Consider the following 22,817-nt stretch of genomic DNA (forward strand, 5'->3'; position numbering starts at 1 on the left):
TTGCTTACACGGTCTGGCAAAAACCTAGGAATCCCTGGAGACATCACGCGTACCACCACAGCTGACTTGTAGAAAAGACTTGACCAGATGGGCACATTAGCTTCAGAGATATAGCACCAGGACCATGTCAAAGGCCACCCATTTGACATGATCCTCCCGAATCACAAGATCTGTACATTATTGAACATTTATGGGATGTTCTGAACCAGAGTGCAAAGTAGTTCATAGTGCAAAGTAGATTCCCTTCATTCTTTCAAGAACCTGGAGGCTTCTCTTCCTGAAGAATTATGCAATATCCCATTACACTGCTGAGGACTTGTCTGACAGCATTCCAAGTAGGACTGGAACTGTTCTGAAGGCCAACAGGGGCCCTGCTTACAATATTAGGTTCTTGATATTAATATACAATATGTGCGGTTCTGTTTTGTTTTTGCTGTTGCTCTTTAGTGTAGCCTGTCCTTTTTGTTCTGATTGTTTTCACCTCTTTGTAGTTTAGCCCTCGTTAGCACCCTATTTAGTTTGCCCCATTCTCTTAGCCATTTGAGGCCTTGAGTCTTTTTGTGTATGTGTCTGCTATGTGTTTTTGCCTGCCTGCCAGTTTATTGCCGGTTTCCAGCTTTTTACCTCAGTTTCCTCATTAAATAATGGCCATCCTGCAGGTATTAAAATAAAAAGTCTTTAAAATCCTTATTTAAAATCCATTTGGTAATAAATATTTCAAATAAAGGACAGAAACAACAGTAACACTTTATTTCAAGGGGTGTGCATAATAGTGACATGACACTGTCATGATACTGTCATAACCATGACATGATACATGAAGGAATCATTTTGAACATTTATGAATGTTGTCATTAGGAGTCATTCGGTTTATTGTGTTATTTTTTATGTCTTTGTTATGACAACTTGACATTAACTGAGACAACATAACCTGCCAATGTTTTGTTATGATAATTTGACATTAACTGAGACAACATAACCTGCCAATGTTTTGTTATGACAATTTGACATTAACTGAGACAACATAACCTGTCAGTGTCTTTTTTTATGACAACATGACAGTAACCAAGACAACATAATCTGTCATAAACATGGGCCTGATGATCCAACTTGAAGAAACTATTTAGCCAGTATTCTGTCTGCCATAAAAGGAACTTTGTTGATCCTGAGACTGGTGCTCATACTCAGCATATTGAGCATGCATGGCAGAAATATAAATTGGAAATATTTCATAAAGGTAACCTCAAAATGATAGTGGCACCACTGGTTAGCCATACACCATTATAATGGTATCTTTGGCAGACTTTTCCATGATGTGAAAAAACAAGTCAAGTTAATATCAAAGATTTTTGCAGGTTTATAGTTTGTACTGTAATTTAGTTACAGTTTTTTACAATCACTTTGGCACTAATTTCAGAACCTTAATGTCATTTTTCAAAACTCTAGACACAAAACTCAAAATGGTCATCTCTTGTAACACAGGCTGTCCAATGTTCAAAACATTGCATTGTGCATTCATATCTTTAAAGAAATCTTGCAGTTGCACAGTCATTGGTTCAAAAAATCTATTTATTGTGAAATACCATTTAAACATTAATTTAGATCACCCACACACAAGCAACCGATAGTTTCACTGTGTCATTGTTTGTACAATCATTAAATATTGTGGTATAAAATAAATTATACATGTTTCATTATGGTACTACATGTATATACATCCCTGTAAAAGTAGTAGAGAGAGAATACTACAAACACAGTGGAATCATTGAACAAAATCTGAAATATATTAATGGAAAACAATACAGTACAACCACAACATAGGTTCATTTGAATCAAAGCAAAATAATTAGCTACGAAATAGAAAAGACAGTACTGTAAAACATCAAATGCAGTGTTCCTCAACTTGCTTTCTTGTACTGAAAAAAGCAAATCATAGGAGTGATTACTGTACAACATCATTGGACACTCTTTGCTGTTGCTGCTGCTGTCTTGGTCCGTGGCCTTGTCCTCTACCACGTTCCCCCACACCTCTAAAACAAGGCCCACGACCACCTCTCAGAAGGACTGCTGGTCCCCTGCCATTCCTTTAACCAACACGTCTTCCTTGTCTTCCTCCCACAACTGCTTGACCTCTATTGTGACCTGGATCACCTGCCGGCTCCATGTTACGTATCACTATGTTGTTGCAAGTGGATCCTAATCAATTGTTTATATACTCGTTCCACAATGTGAACTCAGTCATCAATAACGAGTTGGCAGGATTGGACAAGCAATTACAAGGGCCTGCATCCATACAGTGCAGTACTGTCAATACTGTAAATAGTCTGAAAAGGTGGTACATGGGACCATAGAAACGGTGTCTGATAAAGAATGACAATGAAATATTACACCCATAGATAATGTAGTCTAATTGGTTCATGCTCCACGCTAATTGGTGACAATGAATCTCGTTATCTTGAAACTAGCATGATCTAAACATGGAATATTGTTTTTCTGTTTCCATACAACTATGCATTACGAGTTATCATTTTTAGCAGTTGTATCAATGTATAGTTATTGTAATGAAATGAATATACACTCATCTGAAATGTAATGTGTGAATTGCCTTTTCAAATAGTAGTGCTTTGATGTTAAGTTGTTTCATATTGAACAGGTGATATTTGTTAAATTAACAAATGAACTTAGTTGATTGTGTATTGTATCCCAAGCAATTGAAAAAGTGTTAAGAGTAAAAAAATAATGCATTTTGATCATTGGTTGTGAGTTTTGAAAAATGGTTCTGAAATTAGTGCCAAAGTGATTGTAAAAAACTAATGCTGATGCAGGACATCCATTCATGTAACTAGTGGTTTGCATGAACAATAGGCTAAGTAATATACATTATTCAAGAGATAATATACATAATCCAATTTGTTAATATAATTACAGTGCTGTAACTATTATTAATAAGGTAGACTGGCTGCTTGCGTCTTCAAATAGGTGTGACACATACAAAATGTATGGACGTATTTGGGGTTGATAAGGAATTTTGAAGGACACTTTTATATTGAAGAAAACTTACTACGGTTGGCCTATAGGGGGCAGTATGATGTGGTCGGGTTGCGTTGGGACTGCTGACAATCAAAACACCTGCGCGTTCTCGCAACTCTTCAAGGAAAAGCCATGTCTTTCTCATAATTTATCCTGTTTTCCTGGTCGGTAAAGTACAAAAGTACCCTGGATCTTTCGATACAGTTTGATAACTTGCCTGTTAAAGTGTATGTGGAGGGTTGGAAAAGCGTGGTAATTGTATGACAGAGACCCATGTCTATGTAAAATGCCGTGACGGTGGTGCATTCCTTTGGAAATGTACTGTACTGAATATTTTTTTCTAAAACAACACTCCTGACAATATCCCTAGGATTAATGTAATATAATTTTGTAACTGTATTGTTTAGGGTCCAGGTATCGTTCGTTCATTCGTTGGTTCGCTTACTTTGGACAACAAAATAAGGAGCAAACGACTCAGTTTCTTTGTTTCTTCAGAAAAAACAAAAAAAAACATTTTTGGCTTAATCATTTGTGCTTCGTTTGTGCCGTTAAAATTTTAATTTGTGCTACTTCGGTATAATATATATTAGACGTTTAAATATTGGTGATGACGTCACTCAGCCCCCCAACACCTAAAATTAAATGTCTAATATATAAAACGCTGCATCAGCACAAAGGAAACTTTTAAAGCACAAACCAGCACAAACGAAGCACGAATGAGCCTATTTTGACTCAATTTGGAGCATGTTGTGGGGCTGAGAGACGTCATCACCAATAGTTAAATGTCCAATATATATTATATCGAAGCAACACAAACGAAAATGTTAACGGCACAAACGAAGCACAAACGATTGAGCTTATTTTGCCGATGTTATGAGTTGCGTGGGGGGCCAACTTCACGCAGGTCCTCCGGTAAACCCTTACTTTGAAAAGCAACGAATGCGTATCCTGTGTATTTGGCCAATGACAGGCATTCCAGATTTAGCACCACCCACAGGGCTGGTTTTTCTGACCCACCCACAGGGGAAAATCTAAATATCAGCTGGTTTTTTGACCCTCGAGCAGGAACGAGGAAACAAAAAATGAACTTAAAAATTAGTTTTTTGGTTTTTCTGAAGAAACGAAAAAAGGAGTCGTTTACTCATTATTTTACTGTCCAAAGTAAACGAACAAACGAATGAAGGAACGATACCTGGACCGTTTAGGAACTTTGCAGTCGTTGCACTGTAAGGGTTATAGCGATTAGGGTCCATGTTCGTTGTTAGCTGGCCTCGGTTGGTTATTAACTGTCTCGAGTAAGCTGTATGCTAGCTCCAGTCATGTGTTTGTCAGTTCCGGGTAGCACTTTTCCAACTTGCTCATTCTATTAATGTTAACATGAAGGTAATTTGTTAAACTATCACTATCTAGCCTACTTTATAAATAATGTTTTCATTGTGATTATATTATGAATAGTTTATATTACTTAGGCCATTGTTCATGCAAAGAACTAGGTACTGTGCTTGAATGGATGTCCTATATCAACCGTAACAAATTACAGTACTAATTGTGTTCTTGCAAAAAACGACATGTTTATGTCCTGTGTCAACATGAACAAATGATACTACATTCTGTTAATGCATTTGTAAACCATTAATAAAGTAAGGGTTATCTTTGTCAACCGTTTGTTCATGTCTTGTTCATCATTGTGAATTAATGTTCGTTCAAGGTAACTACTGCATATGTTAATGGTTGTTTATGTACCCTTATCGGAAAGTGTTACCAAAGTAGGAACCTTTTTTTTAGGAACCATTTGTTGTGCAAAAACAAAGGAAATGTATTGCTTTTGTTAAGGTATTTAAAAGCATTTGACACACTCAATTACATATTTTTGACAGTATTTGACAAAATTAATGAGTCCAAATTGTGCCACTTTACTTGAGGTCAAGAAAAATATTATAATGGTCTCATGACAACCAATGTCAAAACCAGCCACATATGACAGTTGTATTAAATGCTTACACATAAAGCTAAATAGTTTCTTCAAGTTTGATAATCAGGCCTGCTATGACATGTTTATGACAGGTAATGTTTCTAACAGAGCCACAGCATGGTTTGGCGTTATCTCCTTTGCCAACTGGAAGGCCCTGCAGCAGGTGGTGGAAACCGCCCAGCACATCACTGGTACCCAGCTCCCGGCAATTGTAGACCTCCAGCACAAGCTGTGTCTGCACAAGGTGTGTGGCATCATCAGGGACCCTTCACATCCATGCCACATACTGCCCTCCTTCCTTCTGGAGGTACAGGTCTCTTTGTTCCCGTACCAGCAGGCTCAGGAACAGTTTCTTTCCATCTGCTATAACCCTGCTGAACTCTGACCCATCACTAACAATAACCACCCTTTGTACTACTGGACTCTGACACTGCCTTGCAAAGTCTGAAGTTTTCAGTTGTTACAGGTACTTGTCTACCTCGGGAACCTCATTGCTGATATCCCTGCATGTCAGTTGCACATGCTACCCTACTCCTTCAATTTCATTATACTGTACTTATTCAATTACAATAAAGTTCAATCTAATCTAATGTTTTTGTGGTTAATGTCAAGTTGTCATAACAAAGACATCCCAAACAATGTCAACCTTGCATAAAAAAATGACATAATCAATCGAATGACACCTAATGACAACATTCATTAACGTTCATAATGATTCTTACATGTCATGTCATGACTATGACAGTATCATGACCATGTCATGTCACTCTTATGCACACCCCTTAAAATAAAGTGTTGCCGAAACAACTAACCTATGCTATAGTTAATTACAGATAAGTAATTTGTTTTGGGCAGTCATATTTCCTAAGTGAAAAAATTTATGAACCTGTTCATTCAATAGCTTGTGACACCATTAGCAATGATAACTTGGAGTAAATGTCTTGTCACTAATCAGTCTCTGAATCAAGCACTCCTCCAGCATCTTTTCAGTTGGTCTGTGTCTCACAAATGTCATTCTTTGTGATCCAAACACCTCAAACTCTGTTCATAACTCTTTTTTCCAATCTACCTCCATCCAGTGTATGTGTTCTTTTGCCTATTTTAAACTTACATTTTTATTGGTCAGTCTGAGATATGCCTTTTTCAACTCTGCCTAGAAGGCCTGCATCCCGGAGTTGCCATTAAGACTGGTTTTTTGTGGGTACTATTTAATGAAGCTGTCCATTAGGGCCACTCAATATTCCCTCTTCATGTTGATTTATTACATTCATTACAAGACATTCAATACTCTTCACATTGACCTATTAGGGTTTTACAAGACATTCAATATTTTTGTTTTGGCGTTAGCCTTCTGTTATGATTGTTCTGTATGGTCTTGTTGTTTCATTTTAGTTTTGCCATGTTTTAGTTATTTTATTAAATGTCCTCCGTTCTCCCGGTGCTTGTGTCCTGCCTCAATCCTGATACCTAGTAGGTTCTTTACAAGACATTCAATGTTTCCTCTTCACATTGAGCTAATAGATTTTTTACATAACATTCAATATTCCCTCCTCCCACTGACCTATTAGGTTATTTAGAAGACATTCAATATTCCCTCCTCCCACTGACCTATTAGGTTATTTAGAAGACATTCAATATTCCCTCTTCCCACTGACCTATTAGGTTATTTAGAAGACATTCAATATTCCCTCCTCCCACTGACCTATTAGGTTATTTAGAAGACATTCAATACTCCCACTTCACATTGACCTATTTTATTTTTTTATTTATCCAGGAAAATCACCATTGAGACCAAGGTCTCATTGACAAGGGAGACATGTGAACAGGATTTACAATATTAATACAATTTAAAAGACAACAAAAGTACATATACAATTATTAAAAATGCATTAAGTTATCCAAATTGATTGAGGGAGATCAGCAAACGTAATGTTAAGGTTGCCTGGAGGGTATTCCATGATCCATGATGGTATTCCATGATCCATGATCCAGGGGCAGCTCAGAGAAAACCTGCCACACCTCCTGACCCAACCAGTCCAGAGAGTGGGTCAAGTCATTATTGGATTGGATTATAGTACAGAAGTAAAGAAATATATAATGACGTTTTTGCAGAATTGCCATATGCTTCCTTAATGCTTGATAGAAGTCAGTGTGACTGACAAACAAGCAGGTTTCCCATGTAGGCTGGTCAGAAAAGCAAGTACAGGCACTCTCCTTTTGAATTTGATGTCTGTGCCTTAGTCATCCATTTTATAAATAGAGATTTCATCTTCATAACCTGTTATTGGAGACCTGGAGGCCGGTAATCAGATCCAGATTATCAACCAGTTAATTATTAGTATCAAGTGTGTTAGATTGGGGTTGGAGGACAAACCTATAGGAACATTTCAGGAACAGGATTAGAGAGCGAATAGAAAGAGTTTGTGAATCACTTTTTTATATCCTGAACCTCTATTTGATTTATTAATATAGAATAAGACCTTCCACAACATGAAACTATTAATAAGTCACTACAATCTGAAATGTTAGTTTATTTAAAACCTTATAGGTCTACTAAAACCTCAAACGTCTTCAATTCCTAATGGCAAATAATTGCCTCTAAAAGAACAAATAGTTCATTCTAGAATATCAATGTGTTCAAATCCCCCGTTGTCAATTCCATTAGCTGGAGAGGGTGAGCAAAGGTGGTGCCCAATGTTGTGGAAGCAATAGGGACAGTGGGCAGTGGCCACAGGCACGACCGTGGAGAAGTTGGAGAAATCCACTCTGTATTTGCCCTCTTTACTGCGGGAGATGATGGGCATGAAGTTGTAACCCCACATAATCTCCTGAGGGATGAAAGAAGTTCTGACCTGGCAGGTAGAACTGGTGGACTCGGCAGTGCCATCCAGAAAGACCACCAGCTCAAACTCCTGATTTTGGAGGGTGTCCACTGCCATCTCAAAGAATGGACTAGACTTGTCAATAACATGGTAGAGTGTGAGAGGACACACAAAGAAAAGGTTGTCCTTCCCAGCATCCACCATGAACTCAATGTTCACCTGATCCATGATGATTGTCTCTCCATCTGGTGTGATTGTTGTCCTTAACAGCTTGCCGTAGATCTGGCTCCCAATCATTAGGGTTTTGCGTAAGTTAGCCACTCTTATCATGAGCCAAAGGAAGTCCTTCTTAGGACAAATGACAGCCATCTTAGTGAAGGTGATGGTCTTTGCCCTTTTCTTGGAACGTGAGATCTTTGCCAGGATCACTCCACAAAGGAAGCAGTTGATAATGCACCCAATGACAAACTGGATCATGAGTAGAGCAATAGCACTAGGACAGAGAGGTGTGATGACACGTATACCATAGCCAATGGCGGTCTGGGTCTCAACAGAGAAGAGGAAGGCTGTTGTTAGGTTGTTGACATTGTCAACACAGTAAAGGTGGTCCAAGGAGGGATTCTGCCACGTCAGGTCTCCATTGCTCCACGCGACCCAGAACCACAGCAGGCCAAAGAAGAACCAGCTCAGTGTGAAGGACGCAATGAAGAAAAATAGGACAAAGCGCCAGCGCAAATCCACAAAGGTCGTCCAGAAGTCCATGAGGTAGGCAAAATGGTTGCCGTACTTCATGTTGCCGAATTCAATGTTACAGCGGCCATCTTTGGTCACCAGCCGGGATCTGCAGATTCTTTGCTGAAGCAAGTGGTCTCGGATGCGCTTCCGGATACCAGACACCATGTTGTAGTTCCTGTCATCAGAAAAAATTATAACAAATTTAATAACAATGTTGAAATAACTGTGTCATATTTGGCATATCTGTCCCATTTCAGATTTCTCTATTATTGCATGTATTTTTTCAATATATGATCTTCAACCCTAAAAACTAATATTAAATAAAGGGAACCTTAATGAAAGAAATTACAAGGTTTGCATACGTATTTAATTTGCAGTAAATAATCAACAAATAATAATAATAATAATAATGCAACACCCACTGCCTGTCTGTGAAAATTTCACTGCGTTTTGTTTCACCTGTGTTGCTGGGCTCACTAGAATTGGGTCTCAATATGATTCTCCTGTCTGAATAAAGGAAAGTGCTCCCACGCATTCACTCTTCATATTCCCCTTCATAATGGATCAGTGGGGCCCAACTGCTAGAATTGACAATGTAGTTGCATATTTTTATTTTTTTGTTATCCCTTTGAGAGAATAACAGCGACTATCTCATCAAACCAGGCAGCTCACTGGGCTATGTGCAGTACGATACTCTGGGTCTGTATTTGTCTGCTCCCTCTGTAGGAGTCCAGTGTAGCTCAGTTAGTCTCGCATGGCGCATGAAACGGCAAGGTTGTTGGTTTGATTCCCATGGGGCCTGTATGATGTGAACACATGCGCTGACCACTGCATGTTGGACTTGAAAAAAGTGTTGGCTTAATGAATATCTGGTAACACCTCTGTGATCTGATGTGCAACCTAAAAGGAACTGTTTTTCAGTCATTAATGAAATGATTAACAGTAATCCATTAATGGAATTGTAGATTTTCAGCCAAATTAAGCACCTGTTATAACATCTTGATGTCTCTTTTCAATGGTACATGTCAATAATGGTCAGAGGACTGCCTGAAGGGTAGTACATCCTATTGTCACCAACCACTTCATTATCCAAATTAAAGATGAATGTCAATGTTTGTGCTACACACTGGGTTCTACTTCCTGTCTTTAGCACAATACTGCCTTTGACAGGCGGATTACCTGGACAAAGCGGTGAGAAACAGACAGGTGTGTGTGTGATAAGCAGCACAACATGGAATCAATGTTTATTTTGATTTAGACAGGGTGGTAGCATAATAGCATCAATTATACAATTATATATAATACTTTCTTGGGGATTGCTTGGAGAGAAAAACTACTGCTTGCCACCAGAATGTTCTGCAAAACAACTGGATATTTTTTACCTAAACAGCTTCAATATCTTGTGCTCCTATCTTATACATTACCCTAAGATGGTTTATTGCATTGAAGAAAGTGTTAGATCAACACTACTACTTAAAGAATCTTGAGAAATAAAGGCCAATATTTTTAAAAGATTTACTGAACATTTTGCTCCAAAATGTCTTGATAATCTACTCTATTGATACATGATGCCTTTTACATGTTCAAGTGCCCCAATACCAAAGGTAATGAAGCAACCTCATTGCATTACCAAACATCTCCCACATTTAACTGTTGGTTATGTGTGCATTACTTTGAACATTTAATTCTTTGCCAATGAACTCCAAATTGGTCCGTTGGTCCACAGCACATTTTATCAGAAAGATTTATGCAAAGTTCAATCACCATTTCTAGTGTCTCTCTTCCTGGGCTTCCTATCATTTTGTGGGAGATTGTGTGGGCTGAAACCATTCTTCAGGTTAGCTAGTAGATCTTTAGCAGTTGTGAACTGTTCAAACCAACTTTTGATTACATCTGAGTTTGAGTATTTCCTTGCAGCCACTTCAGGACTGTTGACTACAGCTGGAATCCAAAGGATGCACATTTGTTGTTTATACAGCAACCAGGAATTCCAAGGTTCCAGAAGATTGACTTTTTTCTGACCCTTCATGTCTCCTGGTTTCCCCTCTATGAAATAATAACTCCCACTCACCACAGTTCTGGCACCCCAAAGATGAGATGGGTGTACAGTAGGCAGCATATGTAATAATCCAGGTTATGTAGGTTGACACGTAACTGTGGAGCTTTGAATTTGAATCCAAAGGTTATTACCTGTTGGCTGGGATTATTGAAGGTGAAATTTGAATGAACAACATTAACAACATAAACCAGGCAAGCCTAGTTCAGCCGGCCAGCAATAGAAAGTGTTGCCATCTCAAGATTCAAACCCGGGATACCCATGTTAAAAGTTGTGTTGTTAAACACTACACCACAGAGCTGTACATTTTCCAGGTGTCAGTATAGCCTCTTGTTTCTATCCTTAGCAAATCCTCTTTTGCCACTGTCCTCTGTCACATCATAAATAAACACTACTGACCCAGTGCCATTGGAATCCATGCATGCCCATGCCATCACACTGCCTCCACTGTGTTTTACAGATGATGTCTTCAGATCATGAGCTGTTGTAAGCCTTCTCCATACTTTTTTCTTCCCATCATTCTGGTACAGGTTGATTTTAGTTTCATCGTTCCAAAGAATTGCTGTTCCAGAACTGGTCTGATTGTTTTTGGTCTACTCTGGCCTTTCTATTCTTGAGGCTTATGAATGGTTTGCAGCTTGTAGTGAATGCTATGTATTTGCTCTTGAGAGGTATTATCTTTATGGCAGGTAATTATATACCTACGTCCAGGAGAGTGTTCTCAATTTGGTTGGATGTTGTCAAGGTGTTTTTCTTTATCATGGAAAGGATCCTATGATCATCCACCACTGTAATCTTCCATGGACGTCCAGGCCTTTTTGTGTTACAGAGCTCACCAGTATGTTTTTTCTCAGAATGTACCAAACTGTTGATTTGGCCACTCGTAATATTTCTGCTATCTCTCTTTTTTTCTCTCTCTCTCTTTTTCTTCAGCCTAAGGATGGCCTGTTTCACTTGCATTGAGAGCTCCTTTGACCATGTGTTGTAGGTTCACAGCAACAGCTTTCAAATGTGAATGCCACATCTGGAATCAACTCCAGACCTTTCACCTGCTTAACTGATGAAAAATAATGAAGGAAGGAATAGCCCACACTTTTGAGTCAATTTGTTCCCTACATATTAAAGAGTTACTGTATATTCGATATAACTTGAATATATGTTGGTAAACAGCCAAAATGACAAACATTTGTCAGTGTCCAATTATTTACAGACCTTGCTGTAGATTGGAATGTTTCCCAAGTTGATAAAAATGGCCTCTCTTCAATATTAGTCTTGTAATTCTCAGGGTAGCTATCCAAACTCAACTTGCTTAACTGATAAATCATTAAGATGCATCCTCTCACAGAATGTGCTTAACTGTTAACTGTAACAGAACAATTAATCAATTTCAGTAGTATGTAAATCACAAATGTGAGAAAAAAATATATTTAGATAAAAAAATATTAAAAACAGTAATGAGACTTCTACAAAATCTTCCACTAGATTCTGAAATAATTGTGTTGTGCATGAAGCTAAATACTCCAAACTCAACCTTCCACAGATAATTATGAAAGTTGAGCAAACTAATTAGCAAACAATTAGTTAGCAGGCTAACATTAACTGAAATAGACAAAGCATATTTGTTTAACTAAACTAAGTACCATAAGCACCAGCAACAATAAACATAAGCCACAGATAATGTTAACAAATACATGTTTTGTACCACTGTCCATCTTTCTTACTAACCCAATCAGACAGGTAAACTGACTGGGAGTACCGTGGGTTAACGGATGTAGAAATGTCTTAATTAAAGAGAGAGTAACACTGAAACAACAAGCTCACCTTAGACTCAAAGTGCATTTCATTGACATTAAACTGTTTAGATTAAAGAGAATATTAAGTTCAGTTTTAACTCACTGGATAATAATGATCCTGCTACTGTAAATATAAGAACCTCACATACCATGAAAAAGGAAACAGAAACATATATATATTTTTTTTATAAAGACATTACCTGTTTGTATAAAAATAATGGAAATCCAAATGTGTGTTGCACCCTAGTAGTTTTCGCCAGTCCGTTTTACACAGTGTCTTTCTGAAGGTGTGTTCTCAGAAATGTACAATACAATTACAACAGATCACTAAGATTTTCATTAAGATTCAGAAGTAATTTCTCCTGCTGGTTTCCTGAATCAATATTAAAATGTTAGCTATCTTAGCCCTGTTGTTGGTTTTGTGAGTTTTGTGTTGTTACACATTTTACAGTGATACCTGTATGCTTTAATAAAGCCTCATGTTGGTAGGACTGTAGTCCCTTGACGTGATGTTTACATAAACATAAAGTATTGGTACCAACCTCCGGCAGGGCTGTTAAATGGTTATGTGTTTACCCCACACAGCTCAGTCACCCAGGGCTAGTTACCACAGCTGATCTCTGGGACAGGGCCAGCTTACACTACCCATGTCTGAGACTGGGCCAACTACCACTGCAGGTCTCTTGGACTGGGCCAGCTACCATTTCTGATGTCTGGGACTGGGCCAACTACCATTTCTGATGTATGGGACTTGCCCAGCTACTACTAAACATGAGTTGATGCCAAAGAGCTTGATTTTGGTCTCATCTGATCACAACACTTTCACCCAGGTCTCCTCTGCATCATTCAGATGTTCACTGGCAAACTTCAGACGGGCCTGTACATGTGCTTTCTTGAGCAGGGGGACCTTGCGGGCGCTGCAGGATTTCAGTCCTTCACGGCATAGTGTGTTACCAACTGTTTTCTTGGTGACTGTGGTTCCAGCTGCCTTGAGACCATTGACAAGATCCTCCTGTGTAGTTCTGGGCTGATTCCTCACCGTTCTCATGATCAATGCAACTCCACAAGGAGAGATCTTGATTGATTTGATTGCTTCTGTTGACATGTGTCTTTTATACAGGTAACAAAATGAGATTAGGAGCACTCTCTTTAAATCCTTTTGTGAGATAATACCCTACATCGATGACTAAACAGCAGCACAAGAACGTGCATTTTCCTTCATCTGCAGATTGTTACATTTACATAGAGGTTATTCCTCTGATAGCACCAGAACTTGCATTATGATTGGTAAAAGAAACCAAATACAAATATAATAACGAAATAAATCAGAGAGAAATATAAAATACATCATAATAATCAGTGTGCTTTACAAAGGAAAAAATATATACAAATACAATAGCTTAAAAATCAATAAAAAAAACATAAGAAGCTATAAAATCTGTAAGGCTAAACAGTGTGGCTAAGTTTAAACGCTCAGTCATAGGCACGTGAAAAGCGAAGTGTTTTTAACCTGGATTTAAAAATGTATACGTTTGGGGCACGTCTAAGATCTTTTGGTAGTTTATTCCACTTCTGGAATGAATGTAGCTGTTAGGTCCTCGCAACGCCCCGGCCCCAGCCTCCAACGCCCTCTGCCCGGCACCAGCCTCCAACGCCCTCTGCCCGGCACCAGCCTCCAACGCACTCTGCCCGGCACCAGCCTCCAACGCCCTCTGCCCGGCACCAGCCTCCAACGCCCTCTGCCCGGCACCAGCCTCCAACGCACTCTGCCCGGCACCAGCCTCCAACGCCCTCTGCCCGGCACCAGCCTCCAACGCCCTCTGCCCGGCACCAGCCTCCAACGCCCTCTGCCCGGCACCAGCCTCCAACGCCCTCTGCCCGGCACCAGCCTCCAACGCCCTCTGCCCGGCACCAGCCTCCAACGCCCTCTGCCCGATACCAGTCTCCAACGCCCTCTGCCCGGTACCAGCCTCCAACACCCTCTGCCCGGTACCACTGCGCCCTCATGGTGTAGTGGACCTGAACACAGCTCTCATTCACGGTCACAATCACCGGAATACTAACACCTGCATCTCATTGTCTCCTCCTATTTAAGCCAGTCCTTCTCTTCCTTGCCCTGTTCCCGTCTGTTTCTGTGTCTAGTCGCCTGCCTTCTGACCTGCCTGCCTGACATTAATATAATGTAAAGTCAGATAACATTAATATAATATAAAGTAAAATGCCATTAATAAAAAGTCAGTTCCATTAATATAATGTAAAGTCAAATGACATTAATATAATGTAAAGTCAAACTACATTAATATAATGTAAAGTCAAATGACATTAATATAATGTAAAGTCAAATGATATTAATATAATGTAAATTCAAATGACATTAATATAATGTAAAGTCAAATTACATTAATATAATTAATACATAGCTATTTTTGTTTTGGTGCTATATCCACACTATATGGATACACACTATATGGGGACTCAAGTTGACTATGCTCTTCCCAATAAGGAATAGAACTCTGTTCACATGTAGGATGTAAGTAATAATAACCCCCTGCTGTTCAAGAGCTTCCTCCTAGAGAACAGTTTCTTATGGTGGTTTTATGGCACAGGCAGAGGCCTGTTTCTCTTACTGCTTAAAGGAGCCAAGGCCCTGCTCAGCCAACATTCCATTCATCACTGCCCCTGAACACAAGATACTGGCCTTACAAGTTGGAGACAGAGAGAGAGACTAGGTTTCTAGCATAAGTGTTATTGCTCAAACATACAGAGTACAAGACCCTTCTAATAAGTAAATAATGAATAAATAAGAATGCCAATAAATATATATTCTACAATTCCTCCCTTTGTCTAAAAGGCACAATAAACTAATTAATTTATTCCAATTTAAAATACATTCTTTATTGTCAAAAACTTCCTGGTCTTAAGTATCAGGCGGTTACAGTTACTTTCAAATGTAATTATAGCAGAATCAAACACTGACAATCAAGACAGTTGTTATGGTTACAAAGATCAATGTTAAATTTATACTAAGTGTGGATCCCTAGATGCGTAATATAAAATGTTATAAATGCATAATAGGCTAACTCTATTAAAACAAATCAAAATCCTTTTAACTTGGCTCTGGGTTCACATCCATTGATGTCACTGCAGTCTAAATACCTCCGGATGCTAATGCTAAACTAGAAACGAAAGGCTGCTGTTAGCAAACAGGAAACTGCACATCCATTGATGTCACTGAAGTCTAAATACCTCCGGATGCTAATGCTAAACTAGAAACGAAAGGCTGCTGCTAGCAAACAGGAAACTGCACATCCATTGATGTCACTGCAGTCTAAATACCTCCGGATGCTAATGCTAAACTAGAAACGAAAGTCTGCTGTTAGCAAACAGGAAACTGCACATCCATTGACGTCACTGCAGTCTAAATACCTCCGGATGCTAATGCTAAACTAGCAACGAAAGGCTGCTGTTAGCAAACAGGAAACTGCACATCTACTGATGCTTTGCAACTGCAATGCATGCTCGATCGGGTTGAGATAAGGTGATATTGCAGAATATTCCACTTCTTTGCCTTAAAAAACTCATGGGTTGCTCTCACAATATATTTTGCGTCATTGTCCATCTGTAAAGTGAAGCACCATCCAACCAACAGCTTCCCAATGTGAATGCCACATCACCTGGAATCAACTCCACACCTTTTACCTGCTTAACTGATGAAAAATAAAGGAATAGCCCACACTTGTCCATGTGTCAATTGTCCAATTACTTTTGGTTGATTGAAAAAGATGGGGCTACATATTAAAGAGCCATCATTTCTAAACCCTTACTCCACTTTGGATGTGAATACCTTCAAATTAAAGCTGAGAGATACTTTAAGCCCATATTCATTGTTTAACTGTAACTAGAATACATTTTGTTAAATTGACAAAATTTACCAAAACTTTGGTAAATAGACAAAACAAAACTGGTGTCAGTGTCCAATTATTTCTGAACCTAATTGTATGCTTCTTCTGTTCTGAATTACATCAACATCTGCATTAACAATGTCACAAACCATTAACTAATAAAGACCTTCCCCAACCAGAAGCCTTGAACATAGATGTCTGAAAGCTGCTAAAGGCACGCAACGCTGCGTTCAGATCCAGTGATGCGGAGGCCTCCAGCTCATCCAGGGCCAACCTGAAAAGGAGCATCAAGGGGGCTAAAAATGACCACAAACTGCGGATTGAGGAGCACTTAAACTCAGACGCATGTGGCAGGGCATCCAAGCCATCACTGACTACCGGCCAAAGAACCCTACCCCTACAGCCAGCGACGTCGTCATCAACAACGAGTAAACAGGTTCTACAATCGCTTTGACAGGGACAACAAAGATCCAGCCATTACAGTTGAGCTCCCCCCAGATGACCCCCCCTCAGAATATCCATCGCAGATGTGTGATCTGCACTGAGTTTTATTACTATGATGTATTTTTTATATTTCTCTCTTTCTTTGATTCAATGGCATTCATGGCATATATGTCCCTGTGGAGACAGCTGGGTAAGACATCGATGCAAAGATTATCTGACAAAGGGACTGACGGGTTCATCCTAGTGTTAGAGTGCAAGGATTGAGATACCAGGGTGGAGAGTCCCCCCGGAGGGTGGTCACCTGAGCATTGTTGCATTGCATTGTGGGATTGTTGACGTGCTGTACGCTGCCTGCTGTTACCTACCTGGCTACCTGCCAAACTGTTTCGAATTTACTCTATTAAACTAATTGGTCAAATGTCTACTTTAAGAGTTTTACCAACGCAATATTTTTTATCTGTTGACCTCTTACCCAACTTTACTACACCGGGACTCTTTTTGGACAAAATTAACAGAACTACTCACCCCTGAACACCGTCTTCAGTTAAAGATAGCAGAGTTAGAGGCCCGGCTTCTGACGCAAATGTCAGGCAAGGATTATGATAGTGTAGAAATAGAAAAAACTGCGTCAGTGCCACCAGGAAGAAACGATAGTCTTGTTAGAACTTTCTCTTGGTCACTGGGAAGAAATGCCGTCGACCAGTTAAACCTGAATCATTGCTAAATCCAACTGAGACTTTCAACAGGTTTTCCCCACTGGAGTCGGAGTCAAGGCCTGAGCCGTCTTCGGAGGGGAATGATCAGCAGGCATTTTCTAGCGGTGGCCTTGAAAAACTAAAAACTTTAGTCATCGGCGATTCCATTACCCACAGTATTAGACTAAAGAATCAGTCGGCGATCGTACACTGTTTACCGGGGGGCAGAGCCACCGATATAGCCGCAAATCTGGGGTTGGTGCTAGCGAAGTCTAAAACTGGCATGTATAGAGAGTACAGAGATATTGTTATTCACGTTGGCACAAACGACGTTAGGATGAAACAGTCAGAGGTTACGAAGCAGAACATAGCATCAGCGTGTAAACTAGCTAGAAAGATGAGTCAGCATCGAGTAATTGTCTCTGGCCCCCTCCCAGCTAGGGGTGGTGACGAGCTCTACAGCAGACTTGCGCAACTCAATCGCTGAATGAAAACGGAGTTCTGCCCGTCGCAGGAGGTAGAGTTTGTAAATAACTGGCTCTCTTTTTGAGACTCAGGGCCAGGCCTGATCTGCTGAGGAGCGACGGACTCCATCCTAGCTGGAGTGGTCCTCTTCTTTTATCTAGGAACATTGACAGGAGTCTCACCGCTATAGCCTCACCATGACCACACATGTTAGCCAGCCTGCTAGCATAGTGGAGTCCGTCGATAGCATAGCCAGAGTAGTTAGTACAGCTTTACCTATTGCCACTGTGACTCGTTCCAGGCTGAGAAAAGTTAAACAAGGTAGTGCTAACAAAAACAACCTTATTAAGATAAAGCCTTCCTCCACCTCGGTCACAAAAAAAAATGACTGTATCACCTCACATCTCAAAATGGGACTCCTAAATATTAGATCCCTTGCTCCAAAGGCAGTTACAGTAAATGAATTAATCTCTGATCATATACTAGATGTTATTGGTTTATGTGAAACGTGGCAAAAGCCTGATGAATTCATTGCCTTAAATGAGGCCTCTCCTCCTGGCTATATTAGTGATCATATCCCTCGTGCATCCCGAAAAGGAGGGGGTGTTGCAAATATTTATTTTTATAAATTTACTCTCAAACATATCACTGATATTCATTCTTTTGAGGTTTTACTCATGAAAGTTAACCAGGCCGATAAATCGTTTTACATAGCTACTATTTATAGGCCCCCCGGGCCATACATAATGTTCCTCAATGAGTTTCCAGAATTCTTGTCTAACCTTGTAGTCATGGCAGATAGTATTCAAATTTTTGGCGATTTCAATATTCATATGGAAAAGTCCAATGACCCTCTTCAAAAAGCCTTTGAAGCCATAAATGACTCAATGGGTTTTATCCAACATGTCTCAGGTCCAACACATTGACACAATCACACCTTAGATTTAGTCCTGTCACGAGAAATAGATATTGTAGATCTAATAATTTCCCCCCAAAATCCTAGATTATCGGATCACTGTCTTATTACATTTACCGTTAAAACAAGAAATCTACTTGCCCCCAAAACAATGAGTTTCAAAAGCCGTACTATAAATTCTCGGACTACAAATAAATTCCTTGATATTCTTACAAGTTCGCTCATTAACGACAGAGTAAATAAATCTGTAAACGATCAAATCGAGGATCTAAACTCAACACTGCGAAATACATTAGACATAGTTGCACCACTAAAAACTAAAGATATACGCAACAAGAAACTTGCTCCTTGGTACACTGACAATACTAGAGCACTTAAGCAAGCCTCCAGAAAATTGGAGCGAAAGTGGCGCTCCACCAAGTTGGAAGTATATAGACTAGCCTGGATAGACAGTACACTACAATACCGAAAATCACTCACGTCTGCTCGATCAGCTTATTTCACAAACCTGATTGAGGTGAATAAAAACAATCCCAAATTTCTCTTTGATACAGAAAAATATACAAAAAAGCAAAGCAAAAAAGCAAAGTGGGTCTTCACTTTAGTTGTAATGAATACATGAACTTCTTTGAAGTCATCACCATTAGAAAACAAATAACTGACTCCTCAAATAGTTATGGTCCTCAAAATCTTAGTTGTCCTAAAAATGTCCTGAACCTCCCTGATCAGGTATCAATGGGGACACTTGAATTTTTTCCCCAGACAAAGATTCGTATCCGTTCTGCTGCTTCTTGATCTTAGTGCTGCTTTTGACACTATTGATCACTCCCTTCTCTTAGAGAGACTGGAAACCCATATTGGGCTACATACACATGTTCTAGCGTGATTTAAATTTTATTTATCTGAAAGATATCAGTTCATTAGTGTGGATGGCATATCCTCTGACAAGTCAAAGCTATGCTTTGGTGTTCCTAAAACCTTGGCGTTACCCTTGACCCTGACCTTTCCTTTGAAGGACATATAAAATATGTCTCAAGAGTTGCTTATTTTCATCTTCGAAACATTGCATGAATCAGAAACTTTCTATCAAAAACGGATGCAGAAAAACAAATTCATGCTTTCGTTACTTCTAGACTAGATTACTGCAATGCTCTTCTTTCCAGCTACCCTGACAAATCAATAAATAAACTTCAATTAGTGCTGCACACGGCTGCTATAATCCTAACTAGAACAATTTTTTTTAACACATTACTCCTGTCCTAGCGTCCTTACACTGGCTGCCTGTTAGGGTTAGGGCTGATTTTAAGGTTTTATTGTTTAACCTATAAATCAATACATGGACTTGCTCCTACTTACCTTGCTGAAATGATCCAGCCATGCATACCTACACGTAACCTACGAACGCAAGATGCATGCCTTTTAATTGTACCTAGAATTTCTAAACAAACAGCCGGAGGCAGGGACTTTTCTCATAGAGCTCCACTACTGTGGAATGATCTGCCAATTAAGGTTAGAAAGTGGTTAGGAAATCACTGGCCCAGGTGGTTGTCCTAACGTGCTTGCTTCAAAACTGCAACCATTCTGTCAGTGCCGAAGCAGTCGTCTGTGTCTAGGCTGAATGACTTCTGACCCCCACATTCATGAAGTGCTTCGAAAGACTAGTTCTGGCCCACCTTAAGTCCTCCTCCCAACACTGGAACCACAACGTTCTAAATATAGTTGATGAAAGTCCCTATATGAACCATAACGCTCTAAATATAGTTGATGAAAGTCCCTATATGAACCATAACGCTCTAAATATAGTTGATGAAATCAATCAATCAATCAATCAAAATGTATTTATAAAGCGCTTTTTACAACAGCAGTTGTCACAAAGTGCTTTACAGAGACACCCGGCCTTAAACCCCAAGGAGCAAACAACAGCAGTGTTGAATTTCAGTGGCTAGGAAAAACTCCCTAAGAAGGTCGAATTTTAGGAAGAAACCTAGAGAGGACCCAGGCTCAGAGGGGTGACCAGTCCTCTTCTGGCTGTGCCGGGTGAGATATTAAGAGTCCAATTGGAATAATAAATAAATTTCTCTTGGCTAAATCCAGAGTATATTCGATTTTAGACTAGGTCAGAAGTATGACCAGGTGGACAAGGACAGGAACAGCAACGGTCCCCCCAAACCAGGTAATCCGCAGGTGTGGACCAGGACCTCATCTCCTTCTAAAATTTAAAATTGGAGGAAACTGAGAAAAGTTAGTAGTACATCCCTCATGTCCCCCAGCACAATAATATAGCAGCGTAACACCTTGGAAACTGAGACGGGGGGGTCCGGTGACACTGTGGCCCTACCCGGGGGAGGCCCCGGACAGGGCCCAACAGGCAGGAAATCAATCCAACCACATTGCCAGGCATCAACCAAAGGGACACCCACCAACCGCAACCCCCCTGAATGAGGGCCGAGTATTGCTAGCAGCGTACAGCCCAACTGCACAAGTGCGCAATAGAGAGTCAACAACAAGCCAGTGACTCTTCCCCCGAAGGGCATTGGAGGGAGGGCATCCAGTGGCGACGAGAGCCCACCTGGCAAGACAGCAAGGGTGGACAGTATCAAGCCTACTGGTCACCTTCACGCCCCCGGGCCAGGCTACACCTAATTATAAACCGTGCTGTAGAGATGAGTTTTTAGTAGACACTTGAAAGTTTGCACTGAGTTTGCATTTCTAACCTTAATTGGCAGATCATTCCACAGGAGTGGAGCTCTATGAGAAAAGGCCCTGCCGCCAACTGTTTGTTTAGAAATTCTAGGTACAATTAAAAGGCCTGCATCTTGCGATCTAAGGTTACGTGTAGGTATGTATGGCTGGATCATTTCAGCAAGGTAAGTAGGAGCAAGTCCATGTATTGATTTATAGGTTAAGAGTAAAACCTTAAAATCAGCCCTAACCCTAACAGGCAGCCAATGTAAGGATGCCAGGACAGGAGTAATGTGTTCAAATTTTTTTGTTCTAGTTAGGATTCTAGCAGCTGTGTGCAGCACTAATTGAAGTTTATTTATTAATTTGTCTGGATAACCAGAGAGAAGAGCATTGCAGTAATCTAATCTAGAAGTAACGAAAGCATGGATTAATTTTTCTGCATCAGTTTTTGATAGAAAGTTTCTAATTTTTGCGATGTTTCGAAGATGAAAATAAGCAACTCTTGAGACATATTTTATATGTTCTTCAAAAGAGAGGTCAGGGTCAAGGGTAACGCCAACGGTTTTTTACAGTTTTTTTGGGATACGACCATGCAGCCGTCGAGGTTCACAGTGAGATCTGCTAACAACGCTCTTTGTTTTTTGGGTCCTAAAAGGAGCATTTCTGTTTTATTTGAGTTTAAGAGCAAGAAATTCTCTGTCATCCACTTCCTAATATCTGAAAGTCCCTATATGAACCATAACGTTCAAAATATAGTTGATGAAAGTCCCTATGTGAACCATAACGCTTTAAATATAGTTGATGAAAGTCCCTATATGAACCATAACGCTCCAAATTTAGTTGATGAAAGTCCCTATATGAACCATAACGCTCAAAATATAGTTGATGAAAGTCCCTATAAGAACACTGTAGATCCTAATGTCATTCTTACTCAAATGTTTCTACTATGTGTAATTCAAAGTTAGAATTTTTTTCCTAATTACTTAATGCTTTTATGTCATATTGACTTTTACTCAATTTTAAAAAGAAATGTTTTTCTTTTTAAAATTGCTCCGCTTCAGGTTGCATGCTCCGCTTCAGGTTGATATTTTGAAATTGTTTTATTATTCTTTTTTGTACATTAAATTGTAGATTAATTCATTTTAGCTACACAAACATCAAACACATACATTTGTCTAAAGTAATCTAATCAAGTAGTAAAACAAATAATTTGAGTCCACTACTGAAATGGTTGTAACAATTACATAAAAAATCTTTCTGTCAAAACCTCATCTGGATTCCAATGAGAAATGTGCATTCATT

The 22,817-nt window shown here is 39.6% G+C and overlaps 1 protein-coding gene across 2 annotated transcripts in view; it reads right to left on the reverse strand.

Moving 5' to 3' along the window:
• Positions 1-6,832: 6,832 nt before the first annotated feature.
• Positions 6,833-22,817, reverse strand: part of LOC105007102 (ATP-sensitive inward rectifier potassium channel 1-like) — a 35,266-nt gene continuing 19,281 nt past the window's right edge. The window contains exons 1-2 of one of the 2 annotated variants that reach the window (XM_010865900.4): positions 12,609-12,833; positions 6,833-8,734 (exon numbers count right to left, since the gene is read on the reverse strand). In XM_010865900.4, coding sequence (XP_010864202.2) covers positions 7,618-8,724 — 1,107 coding nt within the window. In that variant the 5' untranslated portion in view covers positions 8,725-8,734; positions 12,609-12,833 and the 3' untranslated portion in view covers positions 6,833-7,617. Of the gene's footprint in view, positions 8,735-12,608; positions 12,834-22,817 lie in introns of those variants that run through there. The other variant, XM_020056639.2, reaches the window with a different exon arrangement.

The sequence above is a fragment of the Esox lucius genome, chromosome 19 (assembly GCF_011004845.1).
Source record: "Esox lucius isolate fEsoLuc1 chromosome 19, fEsoLuc1.pri, whole genome shotgun sequence".
Classification (NCBI taxonomy): domain Eukaryota; kingdom Metazoa; phylum Chordata; class Actinopteri; order Esociformes; family Esocidae; genus Esox; species Esox lucius.